Here is a 14,923-nt window from a genome sequence, read left to right on the forward strand (position 1 = left end):
GCGGCAGTCCCGGCGTTATACTGGGGAATGCTACATCCGACGAAGCTCGTTATCGGCGTCACAGGTGGGTTTCCATGAAGGATCGTGCATTGCAGCGTTTCTGCAACCACAGGTGTTCTTTGATGATTTCGCTCCAGCTCGGCATTCAAACTTCCGCCTGAAACATAAAAGATCGAACCCGTGATTACAATTTATTATTGTTTTACCTGACATTAAAAAGAAATACGAAACAAAATCGGAGAAAAAAAAAGGCAGACATCATTGTAGAATCTGAAATCAATACTTTATTTTACTAAACAGGTTTGTTTAATATTAAGGACGATAATTAATTTGCCATGCGTTCCAATCTATTCGCGACGAGATGTTTTGATGGCGTCAACTTGTGGGCGCTCTCCTTGGACGGATCGGGTAGGATTTGAGCAGAGAACGCGCTACGTATCGCGCGGTGAGGCAATGTTAGGTCGCATTTATTCCGATTAAAAACGGTTGATTTGTAAAAGAAACATGCATCATTTTCGTGAGTGATTTTTCTAGTGAATAATAGCACCTTCAAATTCATGTTATATTGCAATCTTTAAATTATTCAGTTACAAGCATGGAGCATCACATGAAAGTCACGGGTATTCAAGTTCAAGTGTAATTGCTCTCAAGAACATATGAATAATGTATTACATGATAAGGTGAAAATAGTTATTCAATTATGTTGGTACAGATTAAAAATGTGGATGCCAGCACTATGTAGGCAGTTCACAGTAAGCATGCAAGAAACGACAGGCACGCGAGCCCAAGTAGTCATATTCTTAAAAACATTTTGCGCTTTGAAGGAAATGAAAGTGGTTCATTGACAGTTGCGATGGTGACAGGGAGCGAGTTAAAATCTTCGATGCACAGGGAAAGCGGAGAAAATTTGTTTATTAGTCCTCGAGTCTAATGGGTCAATTCTGTGTACATGGTCTCACCGTTGATAAATGTAGGAAGGCAGATAACAGTATATAAAGTTAAGGTGTGAAAAGTGGTAGTACGTATTATAAAAAAGAGTACAGCCGAGAGAGTTTCTTACCTGTTGACAAAGGCGAAAGTTTAGATTTAGACTTGAGTTCTGAAACATTCGTCATGGGTGAGTATTCGGGATGAATTAATAGGACCTTTTTAGTTTGTAAGGACACTAAACTGATGACTAAGTAGCTTTGATGGGAGTTCGAAATGATACTTCCATATTCTAATCTTTAGCGGACGAGTATTTTATAAGCTACTAGTTTAGTTTAAAATGAGGCTTGGTTGAAATTGATGAAAAAGTTTATTTAAAAAAAGAGAAAAAAAAAAAACTTCTCAAAAAGTAAAAGCAGGTGAGGTACCGCGTCGAACGCCATGGAGAAGTCTATGAAAAGGCATGAGTAGAAATTGACGAGTTGATTTTTTTATGGAGGTTAGAGACAAAGCCTAAAGTTGAGATTGGCGACAGAGGTGTTTGCGGGAACTATGCTGAAATGAATGTAAGTGGTTATTTTGAACAAGGTTGTTAATTACTTGAGAGTAGATAACTTGCTCGTTTACGAGGTATGCTGGTGAGTGATATGGGCCTGCAGTTTGATGCAAGACTAGTGCTGCCAGGTGTGGAAACTGGAATAGTGTTACCAATTTTCCAATCATGTTGAATGTCTAACGTCATAGCCGAAGTCTGGAACAAGCTATTCACGCGTCTTTGGTTTTACAGTAACAGCTGTTAGTCGAAACATCTCTCCTAAACTGCAAGGTCGTCCTTCGCGAAGAACCCCGGTGAGGTCATCAATCACATTACCATTATCAGCCGCTGCCGCCGCCGCTGAGTTTGTAAGAAAACAAAAACTTTTGTTCGTTGAGCCGAATTCAAACAAGCGACTTATGAATAACCGCCATCTTTTCGTCCGCAGTCAAAGGCTCTGATACCATATCGCTGCCGCTTCTTTATTCAAAACTGAGGCGCTGACATCACCGTCGCGGATATGTAATCGACCTCGTGCCGCCATCCGCTAGAAGACGCGGCTCACATTTCATTACGCTTAACCGTTTCCCATGAATCGGTAACCGCCACCTGAGTCCGTTCCAGTTTGTGTTCAATATCGGATGCATGATTTCGGCTACAGTCTTTTCCTGGTTCAGTCCAAAATAACGGTTTTACTTCGGTTTTCGGTTCGGTTCAACACCCGGGTCAAAAACTACATGCTGATCGCGCATGATTACAACCGCTGCTTTGTCGCGTTAGATGGCACCAGGGACGACACATTGCCCGTCTACAACTATTCGGTTTGGTTGCTTCGCTCAAGGCGAATAATTTTCATCCTCAAAAGAGCAGAAGCCAGTGAGACAATCAAGTCGTGAATCACCTCCAATGCAATGATGCTGTTCCAAAAGCCACTTACAATGCGCAAGCGAATTTCGCTTTGCGCCCGTAGACCCTATGTGATAATTGACACAACTCGCATAGGAGCAGAGCTCGTTCTATTCCCACTCTATTCCGGGCAAGAGGCCATCTAATTCCACTCCCATTCCACTCCCTACAGCGCTGCCGCAATCCCATTTCCATTCCATCCCGGAGTCGCAAAAGTGAGGAATGATTCTGGAATCTTTCCGATTCTGGAGTGGCACCTACGCAACACCGGCCCGCATGGCCAATTGATATACTTTTAGTGTTACATATCATAAGCTTTAACTATATTCCTAAAGGTCAATTTAAGTCCTTAAAGGCCGACGACCAGACTCAAGATTCTACAAGGCAGAAGATCCTCCTCATCATGAGGGAGGAGGAAACAGGCAACGGTGGACAGGGTAGAAAAGGGGAGAGGAGGAAGCGAGGGGAAAGTGGAAAGCGCCAACTGGTCGTTGGTCTTTAAGCTCCGTCGCAGTCGGCGACGGAGTTATCTGCAGACAATGACCACATGACTCTGCAGATTCCACACCCGGCCGAGGAAAGTACGCCTACAAGGCCAAGCCTCCCTCGGACAAGCCATCGTCTTCTCCAGAAAGGGGGAGGGAAGCAACTGGTCACAGCAAATGACAGCGACAGCACCCACGCCAACGACAGAGGCGGCACCAAGGACCCGCTTGCAAAAGAGGCACACACGGCATCGGCAGCGGCAGTCGGCGACGGAGTTATCTGGAGACAATAACCACCTGACTCTGCAGATTCCACACCCGGCCGAACAAACTGCGCCTTCAAGGACAAGCCTCCCTCGGACATGCCATCGTCTGCTCCAGTAACGAGGAGGGAAGCAACTGGTCACAGCAGCAAGTGACAGCGACAGCACCCACGCCAACGACAGAGGCGGCACCAAGGACCGGCTTACAAAAAAGGCACACACGGCATCGGCAGCGGCAGTCGGCGACGGTGTTATCTGGAGACAATAACCACCTGACTCTGCAGATTCCACACCCGGCCGAGGAAAGTACGCCTCCCTCGGACAAGCCTCCCTCGGACAAGCCTCCCTCGGACAAGCCTCCCTCGGACAAGCCTCCCTCGGACAAGCCTCCCTCGGACAAGCCTCCCTCGGACAAGCCTCCCTCGGACAAGCCTCCCTCGGACAAGCCTCCCTCGGACAAGCCTCCCTCGGACAAGCCTCCCTCGGACAAGCCTCCCTCGGACAAGCCTCCCTCGGACAAGCCTCCCTCGGACAAGCCTCCCTCGGACAAGCCTCCCTCGGACAAGCCTCCCTCGGACAAGCCTCCCTCGGACAAGCCTCCCTCGGACAAGCCTCCCTCGGACAAGCCTCCCTCGGACAAGCCTCCCTCGGACAAGCCTCCCTCGGACAAGCCTCCCTCGGACAAGCCTCCCTCGGACAAGCCTCCCTCGGACAAGCCTCCCTCGGACAAGCCTCCCTCGGACAAGCCTCCCTCGGACAAGCCTCCCTCGGACAAGCCTCCCTCGGACAAGCCTCCCTCGGACAAGCCTCCCTCGGACAAGCCTCCCTCGGACAAGCCTCCCTCGGACAAGCCTCCCTCGGACAAGCCTCCCTCGGACAAGCCTCCCTCGGACAAGCCTCCCTCGGACAAGCCTCCCTCGGACAAGCCTCCCTCGGACAAGCCTCCCTCGGACAAGCCATCGTCTGCTCCAGAAACGAGGAGGGAAGCAACTGGTCACAGCAAATGACAGCGACAACACCCACGCCAACGACAGAGGCGGCACCAAGGACCCGCTTACAAAAGAGGCACACACGGCATCGGCAGCGGCAGTCGGCGACGGAGTTGTATGCAGACAATAACCACCTGACTCTGCAGGTAGGAACATTTTCATTATCTAATTTAAACACTCAACTCCCGTCGCCGACTGCAAACTGATGATTGCCCATTACTGATTACCGATTAAGGTGTCACTGAAATGCCGAAAGACGACGCTACCGATGACTTATGCTTGCACACTAAAACTTTCATAGGAAAAGAAGACAGTGTATTAGAATGTAACGAATGTCACTCCAAGTACCACTTAGGATTTCTCCCAGGAGTAACCGAAATCGCCCTCTGTGAGAAGAGGCCAGGGTTTAAAGAATTAGGGACGTGTCAAACAGGTAAGGGGGCAAGATTAAGAATTCAGAGCACACCTGAAGGCGGACAGCCCAGTCACGAAAAGCTGGATGTGCAGCTACAGCTGACTGAGTTAATGAGCATGTTGAGCGTGCTCGCACCACTCAAACAGCAAGTCTATGAGTTAGTTACAATGAAAAAAATTGTAATGGGCATCGAGAAGTCTGTGCAATCAATGTCGGACAGCTGTGATGAGCTGGTTAAGAAAGTAAAAAACCATCACAGCGAGATAAAAGATCTAAAAAAGACGGTCAGTGAACTTGAAAACGAGAAAAGGAATGACGAAGCGAATCAACTAAAAAAAGAGATAAACATGCTAGAACAATACGGACGTAGAAATAACCTCGAAGTACATGGACTGGCCGAATCACTGAACGAAAACCTACTGTACTTGGTTTCAGCTTTGGTCCGAGCGTGGCCGTTGTTATGAGCCGAAGGTTCAGTCAAAGAGCGCAAAAAGCGCAACGTCATGGCGTTCTCCGCTCTTGATAGGACGAGCCGGCGGAGGAGCAGCATGCACTGAAAGACGACGAACACCTCTGGACCTATCAACTGCGGAGAGCACGCCGTGACTGTGCGCCTTTTTCGCCGTTAGATTGGCCGTTCGGCTCATAACATCGGCCACGCTCGGACCGAAGGTGAAACAAAGTTTAGAAAAGCTGAACAAACTCGCCGACCAGACAGATGTGCCCAGACTAACCACAGATAACGTAGCTGTTCACCGTATCCCCACTAAAACAAAGAAAACACCATGGTGATTTTTACGCTTTATCAACTGAAACGATCGAGATGCGTGGCTTAAAAATAAACAGAAACTGAGGAGTGCCGCAGAAGTAGATAACGTCTATCTAGAAGAAAACTTGACCGCTTCAAACCGAAAGTTGTTCTTTGATGTCAGAACAAAAGTAAAACACCTCGGGTGCAAGTTTATCTAGCATAAAGAAGGATGCTCGTATGTGCGAAAACGAGAACGCGACCCGACTCTAAGAATCGAGCACGAAAATGACCTTGCAAAAATTAGGAAGTACATTCACCATATTAGACATGGAAAGGAAAGAAACGTGTGTTTCTTTTGAAAAGTGGTGGGATAGAATAAACACTATTGTTAACGAGTTTTGTTTTGTGCTTCTACACACCAATGTACGTATTCTTAAAAAATAATTTAATGAAATTAGCAGTTTGATAGACCCTTATCTGGACAATATAGACGTAATAGTATTATCAGAAACAAATATTTCATCTGATGAAGAAACAAGCTTGTTCTCTCTAGATAATTTTGAAACATTTTCGCATTATAGAGACGGAAAGAGAGGAGGAGGTGTCATGATCATGATAAATCAAAAGTGTTAAATAACCAAACACGACAAAGTAAACTTTTGTTCAACGGAGGCACTACACATTGAAATTGAATACCACTGAAAGAAAACTTCTATATTAGGATTATATCTAGGGTTCCGCGTTTTCGGTTTCTATTATTTCATAATTCGGCGTACTTTTTTCGGTGTTTATTTTAAAATTAAATTTTCGTTTTTTTCGGTGTATATTTATGCCCCCAAAAGTTATCGGCTTCTTTCGGTGAATTCAAATAAATACTAACGGCCACCGGATCAGACGATCCTTGTAGCTTTGATATTTGTGATCACTCAAAGAATAGCTGCACAGATACATTGAAAAAGGAATCGACACTTTATTTGGCAAATGTGAACAACTGTAAAAAAAAAACAAAAAAAAGACGGAAGTACAAACAAGTTAGATATGAGCCCTATGCCCGACACACATGAAACTTTACCTTCTGTACATCGGGATTACGTGATCTTATTATAGTACACACATGTACTTTCCCATGTTTTCTTCGTTGATCCGCACTTTTTCTTTTTTGTTAATATGACCCTGAGCGCCGAGAATGCCCTATCAACGATAACACTGGGCACTGTCGGGCTGAGGAGGTGAAGCGCTGCTTGAGCGAAAATCGGCCAATCAACCAGTTGTGACCGCCAAAAGAGACACGCTGCGACGTTTTGAAGCACAACACAACATGCAGAGCTTGCATCCAGTCTTCCTTACAACGAGTTTGAAAACAGGCTCGTACATGGCGGAGTCATGGGGCATTTCGGACTTCAAGTTTCGATGATGGCATCCGTGTATCCCATACATTCGGACACGTTTCGGTCGGCAATGCCGTTCCACTTTTTCGCCACGGCTCTGCGGTACGACTGGAAGGTCAAAGTGATCTTTTCCGGTTAGAACTGAATTTTAGAAAATGAATTCGCGTACTTTTATCGGTTTTTATTAGTTTAAGTCGAAAATGGCGAACCTACAAACAACCTTTTTCGGTTAAAACCAAATTTCTTAAAATGAATTTGGCGTAGTTTTAAACCAAAAACGAAAAAAATGGATTTGGCGTATCAGTTCAAACTGAAAACTCGGAACCCTAATTATATCGAGCACCTCAGGGAAATGTAAACACATTTTTAGATGATATCAATAAATCGCTAACGACAACAAAGACACAGATTTAATAGTTGCAGCGGATATTAATCTTGACATCACGAAACCTAGTTTAATGATAAATTATTACCTAGATGATATGGCACAAGAGGGACTGGAATCAATGATATATGAATTCACAAAAGAAGAGATATTAGGCGAGAAACTAACACAGTCATGTATAGATCATATACACGTGCGGTCGAAGGAAGGAAAACCCGAAGGACAGGTAATGTCTGAAAAAGTGGCTGACCATTATCTTGTGGCAGTAACTATTCCAGATCTTATCCAAAACAGTAATACAATTGTTGAAGGCTCATTTATAAATAATAAGAAAGTCGATAAATATATCGAAGAAATTGACTGGAAAGTTCTCGCCAGAGCAGAAAACCCAGAAAAAGTATACGATAATATTGTTAAAATATTCCATGATATTTATTCAAAGTCAACTCAAAGATGCAGTACGAAAAAACTTAAACAACAGAATCAATGGAGAACTAAAGAAATTGATGACCTGATCAATGATCAACATGGTTTGATCAAATTAGGCTAGAGATATTAAATACCATATCACTATAATGATACCTGCATTATTACAGTTGTACAATCGTATATTTTCCAGCGGCCTCGTCCCAAAAAAGCTTGAAATATCCGTTGTTCGGCCTATATACAAGAAAGGTGAGAAAAATAAATTCCTAAATTATAGACCAGTTTGCATACTTTCTGTGATAAATGATATAATGGAAAAATACATTAATAAAGTTCTTAGGGGCTATATTGCTAAATATAGCCTATCAACTAACACGCAATATGGATTCAGGGAACATATAGGAATCAGTGACCTTCGAAAAGACTTTTTTGACTATGTAAATGAAAACATCGACGCCGATAATTATGCTCTATCTTTATTCATAGATTTTACCAGGGATTTCGAAACAATTAATCATGATAGCTTAATGGATAAACTGTATAGTATTGAAATTCGAGGGAAGACATATGATTTATTTCGAAATTATCTTAATGATCGGTTTCAGGTAGTACGTTTAGGCTCAAAATATAGCAAGGAAATTAAGGTAAAACAAAAAGTACCACAAGGTACGGTCCTCGGTCCACTACTTTCTAATATATATGTTAACGAGATAGCACAGGTTAGCTTAAAAAGTAAGCTCCTTCAATTTGCAGATGACACGGTAATTGTATACGCACATAGAAATTACGAAGTAGTGGCAATGACTATACAAGATGATATACATAAAATTATTCAATGGTACCGTAAAAACCAAATAATTGTAAACGTTCCTAAAGCGCAAGAAATATGCTTTAGAGATCCAAGAAAAAAAAACGTAAATGAATTTCCAATAAAAATGCATGATCAGAACTGCGACAACTGCTCGTGCATCCCCGCTAAAATACGCTGATAATGTAAAATGCCTGGGTATGCACAAAGACAAGCATGTTAAATAGGATATTCACATAGACCAGGTTTGTAAAAAATTAAGGGTATTAATGGCACATATGTGCCACATCCAAGAACTAGTACTGCGATCCATACTTAAAATGATATACAATGCACTAGGCAAATCCGTACTTTAGTATGGAATAGCAGTTTACGGGCACTGTGCCAAGTAGTTACAATTAAAGATAGAATCGATTCAAAAAAGGATAGTTAGGAATATTGGTTACCGAGGCGAAGGAACTAACCTCTAAGATTATATGCATAAAGAATTAGGAATATTACGTTTCAGAGATCAAATGAAGTATGATATTATTATAAAGCATTTTTTCAACAATAAATATAGGCGCGAAAATAAAAAAGAAAGGACATTAAGACCCAATAAAAAAATTGTTGAACAATTTATAAGACCAAGATATGGAGAGGCCACAAGGAAATATTACACACTTAAGCTTTATAATACATTACCCGATGAGCTACTAGAAATAAGATCCCCTAGAATGAAACAAATAGTAAAAAAGTGATATTTGAACAGGGGAAAAAAGATTCTTAAAAGGTAATAGGTATATTCGATGAGTATCCCCGAAAACGCAGGATATAAAAGTTTTTTTTGTTTTTTATTAGAATTATCTAGTAAGTTGTGAATTATATTTTTCTTTACGGTATGTAAATGCTAATTCAATATGATTCGTCGGGTTTACACATGTACTCATCAAAGTAGACGAACGAATATAAGTTTTAAAAGGAGGTGGGACTGTAGTAGCAGGTACTAATATTGGCATGTTTTGTTGTTTTAGTTATCTCTGCAATAAAAAGCAGAGGCTCCTGTCGCGTCCCGCGCCCAAGCCATTATTGGCTTATGGGGGCTTTATATTGTATTATTTTCAAAGAAAGTAAATAAAGATGGTTTGTGCATTGTATGGTATTGTATATAGCTGCCGCGTGGAAGCTCCGTTCCTTGTTAGTCGTCACTTATGGGCGCAGCACTCAATGTTTGAACGACGCAAAATATCTATTGACCTGTTTAATCATCAGGCAACATGCTGACCTCAGTTCGCACTTGTTTTGGTATATATTTCCCTTAGCGAACCTTCGACCACTCTTGGCTTTTTAATATAAATTCCGATGGTCATTTCTATTTTTTTTTTCATGCGTGTTTTTGTTTAGCTACACGGGTCAACAAGTACCGGTTACGTACTGGCGCCGGATCGCAAAAAGCCTGCTACGCCAAAGTAAGTGGAATGAGTCGGAACTCTACTCATGTCACGCACGCGACTTCCTGTTTTGCCGAGCGCAACGTTACTAGATCAAAGTCAGCTGACACTGCTTCCTAGAACGACTAGCGCCTTTTCGTGTGCTCAAAAGTCTACACAAAAAAGAGCATCGTTCCGAAACGGTCGTTCTCTGTTGCTCGTGGTGGTGTTAACGCTGGTGACGCTGGGAACGTTATCTGCCCGTACCTGTTCGCGTGCAGGCAACAGGATGGTGTCTTCTCTTTTCTAATTACGTTGTTGTTTGGAGCTTGTTAATAAATCTAAGATCGTTGGCAGTTGTCATATCTCTGACCTCGGACCTGTTATCGGAAGAGCGATTGTTTTCTCTGCTCAGAAATTTATGGTACTAATGCTAAGCGGGGGATTGATTGCGTGCTCCGAGACTGATATCAGTTGCTATAAAGTGCAGTACATTTTCGGAGACAGGACGACGTTTGTCGTTAAATAAAGTTGAGAAACTGAATCTTCGTTTGTCGCATACTTGAATAATAAAACTTGAGGACGCCTAAGCTTCGCTTTTAGGAGTGGAACGCGATAGCTTAATATATAAAGCCCTGCTCGTTCCCAAGCCCCGCAAGTGTGTCTGTGTGGCCTGGTAAGCGTAGAAGAGGGCGGGTGATTGAATTCCCCTTACGGCCGCCGTAACGAACGGACTTGTCCATGCTTATAGCTCCCTGACAACGGTAGCGGCCGTGCCCGTCCGCTGTCATAAGGCAATTGGCTCTTCGCCGAAGGATTCTCGCCCGCAGCTGCCGCCGTTGCCCACCGGAGAGACGACAGAACTCGGCGTCGTTTTGCGCTCGTAACCTCGATGAGCGACCATACAGGATCGAAGACTTCAATCCTACCCACACTGGTCTTCACATCAACCGTAAACGGTGACCTCAATCCAAACTGAAAGCTTAGAACCTTAGACAAAACAAACAACAAAACGAACACACGAACCCACTTCATTCCAGCCACCGTTTACGTCACAGTTTACGGTCGATGTGAAGACCAGTGTGGGTAGGATTGTATAGATAACAAAGGTTGACCTTGTGACGTCCGTGGTCGGTGATTAGGTTGTGGATATATAAGACATTGAGGAAATAAACCCAGTAGCTGAGTTTGAGACGTTCTTTTCCCCTGTCTTTCTTCTTCGACCAAGTTTCTCAGCTTTTCCCGCAGTCTCGGGTTTTCTACATCATGATCAACGTATATAGGAGTACTTCGCTGCGGCGAGTGACCGCCAGTCATGTCCTACTTTTATATTATTTGACCTAAATAGAATTAAAATGTTATTACGCCCTTTGTTAATTTACAACATTAGAATATACTCGTTGGCTTGAAGTAAGCAGACTTGTACATAGTTCAACAACTCTACTGAGGTTACTGTCCTTAACTACTTTTCTGAGTAGTTTAGTAAGTTTCAATTACATTTCTTTTTATTTCGGTAGTTAGTAGTTTACTTTAATTACATTTTCTGAGTAACCTCTATTAAATTACAAATTACTTTTGAATTTTAGCGTTTGTTTTGCCTATAACAAGTATTCCTGCGCAAAGGAGATGAGATGGAAGATCAGATGATAATTGCAAAGAGGGGGGAGCATGTGGCGTAGGAAAGGAGGTGGGAGAGAAAGTGGGTTGGAGAGTCCAAAACATAACACAACGCCTTACTTGTGCCTATATTCTAACGCGCCTGCGGGGTAGCACAAGTGCCAATGTGTGCCGCCATCTACCCCCTGATGACTCGTGTTGCCGGCACGTAAAGCTGGGCACATAACTAAAAGAGCAGCTAAGACGTGTAAAGAGAAGGGGAAAGGAAACAAGCGATGTTTCGGACGCTCAACCTTGATGGAGAACAGACATCGGAAGTCTGCGATCTCTGATTTCTTGTACAGAATTGGGGTGCTTACAATTTGCCCGATGTATCCTTAGACTCGACGTTCCGGGTACGTCTGACGTACCTTTAGACTCCGCCTTCCGGATACGTCCGACGTACCTTTAGACAGAGTGAAAAAAAAATATAAAAGGAAAGGTTTTGAGAAGAGATCGTGGACGTCCTCCTGCCCGGACTTGTTCGCAACTTGACTGCCAAGATCATTTTTGTAGAGAATTAGATTTTCGTCATTGATTAACATTTATATATTTTGCTCCCTTGCGGAACGCAATAATATAGCAGTTGATTCATATTTCGCCTGGTTTCATGAAAAGCGCGAGTCAGGCCGTCGGGCCACATTGCACCAAACGCCGGGGACACGTCGAGGAAAAGCGCCGTGTGTTGTTTGGCGACCTTCCCATCTTCTTTTTTGTCAAAAGAAAGCACCCGCCAAATGCCCTGATCACGCACGTTGAAACGCACGTAAATTTGTTGAGAATACGTCCTATGTGAGTTACGGCCTTAACGCGTTCAACGAGTGCAGCGGTGACAAAGACAGCGAGCTTTAGGTCTACCCACTAATCCTTCCAATCAGAACTCGGCGGTCTGACGTCCATGCGCGCTCTTGTTTCCTACTTTCTCTCAGTTTCTCGGCGCATTGATTGGCAACATCGGCTAATTTCCCAGGTATGGTAAATAAAAGTTAAATGGTTTCAAAATTAACATTATATATTACCATATGCAATAACGCAAAGGCTAACAGAGTTGTGTGACTGACATCTTTCCCTGTCTCTTCAACTTTGATTGTTTAGAGATTTTCTCACTTAGTCTCAGGTGCTTTAACAAAATGCTAAACTTGCACCAATTCGCATGTGCCCTCACTGTGCTTTAGCAGAGTGAGTACGAAAATTAATGCCACTTTTTTAAATTATGGACGGCGCGGCAGTAATTGAATAAAGACACTTCATGTTTAGGGAAGCCTCTAGCCGTTAAGATACTCTTAAAGCAAAAGGCACTATTCTAGGGGGAACAGCTGATTTCATTTCAGGGTTGTTAACCTTCGCTCCCTCCCCCTTTTTTATGTAAACCAATACATAGGAAAAACAGAACATTGTCTTAACGATCGCCTTCGCGAACATGACAACAACATCGTCAACGCCAACTCTGGGCACTTAGAAATTTACTGTCATGATTTTATAGCTCGGCGCTTTTAAACAAGTGCACCGTGTTAATCAGGAATTAAACATCCTCAGATGGGAAATAATCGAAACTGAACACATTGTAAAACTGGATGACAGATGTGTTAGCATCCGTAACCTTGTCCACTAACATGGAGATTTGTCTTGGTCTTTTGCCCTCATTTGCCCCCCTTCTCCAGGGATTATTTTCGTTATAGATTACTTGGCCGCGGCAGGTTCTTTCAGACACTAGCGGATATTTCTGTCGGTTTCGCTTCGTGATACATGAAACCAGTAGAAGACGAAGTGTAACAAGTGACGGGATACAAACCAAGAGTTGACAGTCAGTGCTGTGCGACTGTTTATTTTATTGCGTGTTCGCGTCCCTAGACTGACAGTCCTACGGCTGCGCTGTTACGTTCAACATCCTCAAACAACCGTGAAACTCACCCATACAGCAGCCAACTCGCCCAGACTACAGTTCCTTGAAGACGCTTCACAACAAAGCAAACCAAATCTCCAACGTGCGGAGGCCCAGTGACTCGTCGTGGAAGCGAATGAAGTGAATGTGGATGTGTTCTTTTCTCACTTAATTTTCTCATTTTCTTTATTTTATATTTCTTGTATCTTGCTTCTTTTAATTTATACCTTGTTTCATCAATGTACCTCTATAGTGCATTCAATGTATCAAATATTATAAGGATGTTGTGATCGAGTGGATGAGCAAGACAAAATAATAAAGAATAGTTGATGGTCAGCTTTGTGTATATGTGCCTCATTGTGCAATTGTTAAATTTTCAAGCTGTTTCTGCATAATCATGTACAGAACAGCACGTGCTTCGTTATGTCAGTGATCGTTAGCGTAAGTCCCTAAGCAACAATAAAATAGTCGCAAGCCCCGCTGGACCAACACGGATTGAGACAGGTGTAATGCGAGTCTCCAGGAAAATATTTCAATTCAATTTCGTTTTAATTTTTATGTTTCCAACACATTGTTGGAGGCCCTCAAATGAAAAGCTCTCACAGAGAGCTTGATACTGTCTGGGAGCCTGTACAAGGAGCAGCGTTTCAGTCCTTTAAATTTACGTGGCACGTCGTCACATGAATTTACATAGCCTAGTTTTGACGCTCTTCGCAGCTAATTTATAAAGAAACAATCAGTTGCAGCACACAAATATGTTTATATGTAAAGTAATATAATAAATTTCAAGGACTGTGTTCCTAACAAAGTCCGTAAACAACGTCACAAGACAACCGTGGTTTCTTTTTTTCTCGAAAGCGGTGTTGAGTTTGCTGTTTCCTGGAAACCGATGAATCATATATTGAATTAAACATATTTTTTTCTCAGTATTTTCGGTTTTCAGTTCTGTGTGTTTTTGAATGGCCAGTGGGGTATCACAAACTCTGAACTGACGGCATATATACAAATATATATTCCGTGTGTTTTGGCGCAGACTGACGAATATTCCTAAAATTAGTGCATTCCGCGTGCACATAAAAAACAAAGGAAAAAAAAAATTCTTCAGAGTCGCCCGAGATATATTCCCAACGAAGCGAGGAAACGTAACTGATGAAAACTTCTAGAGGCGGCTAGCGCTTAAATGCAATTGCTACTGATAAGAAAACAATAAGCCATGAAGCAAAAGCAGTTGTGTATTCGGTTGTCAAAATAACGAGAAAAGTAACTCGTACTTTCGAGCTGAAGTAACGCGTTCCTTTGAGAACAGGTTTTTGGTAACGTTTTTAGTGAGTCAAGAGTAACAGTATTTAGTTACTTCTCTAGGATAACATGTACATGTCTGGTCAACAGTAGAAAATAACGGAGGGAATATACGCAAGTTCCAGGGCACCCAGTCGTGGTTCCTTGACCGTGGGCATCTTCAAAAGGGTGCCACACTCTTCCAGCACAAACTGCTCTGAGAATGAAGAGACGTAGACGCAAGATGTAGTGTTCTCGTATGTTTCGCACTTTTTATCAGTGGTTGTACCAAAAAATTAAACAAAATATTCGCGAGTTAACTTTCTGGGAGGGCACACTCTACGCTGTTTTGGTTTAGGATCAGGCTCCTGATGTGGCGTTGAGTCGCTTGCTTACATGCATGCTTATACAACGTGCAGT

The 14,923-nt window shown here is 42.9% G+C and overlaps 1 protein-coding gene and 1 long non-coding RNA gene across 3 annotated transcripts; both read left to right on the forward strand.

The window, feature by feature from the left end:
- Positions 1-595: 595 nt before the first annotated feature.
- Positions 596-4,123, forward strand: LOC121832852 (repetitive proline-rich cell wall protein 2-like). Its single transcript, XM_042290069.1, has 2 exons — positions 596-636; positions 3,163-4,123. Exons 1-2 carry the CDS (start codon positions 596-598, stop codon positions 4,121-4,123), a joined length of 1,002 nt encoding a protein of 333 aa, XP_042146003.1.
- Positions 4,124-4,147: 24 nt separating this feature from the next.
- Positions 4,148-14,255, forward strand: LOC115313628. Of its 2 annotated transcripts, none has more exons than XR_006077697.1 (4): positions 4,148-4,251; positions 7,664-7,719; positions 9,662-9,726; positions 13,195-14,255. It is a non-coding gene; the product is annotated as an uncharacterized LOC115313628 (long non-coding RNA). The 2 variants fall into 2 exon arrangements; XR_006077698.1 differs by lacking the exon at positions 13,195-14,255 and adding an exon at positions 10,439-10,722.
- Positions 14,256-14,923: the final 668 nt, after the last annotated feature.

This window comes from Ixodes scapularis, unplaced genomic scaffold (genome assembly GCF_016920785.2).
Source record: "Ixodes scapularis isolate PalLabHiFi unplaced genomic scaffold, ASM1692078v2 PGA_scaffold16__2_contigs__length_2301149, whole genome shotgun sequence".
Classification (NCBI taxonomy): Eukaryota; Metazoa; Arthropoda; class Arachnida; order Ixodida; family Ixodidae; genus Ixodes; species Ixodes scapularis.

Excerpts from the sequence above, each read along its gene's own strand:
- LOC121832852 (XM_042290069.1), top strand. The coding sequence starts at position 596 with ATGGAGCATCACATGAAAGTCACGGGTATTCAAGTTCAAGT. Across the intron at positions 637-3,162 it reads ACGGGTATTCAAGTTCAAGT|ATTCCACACCCGGCCGAACA; the intron begins GTAATTGCTCTC and ends CTGACTCTGCAG.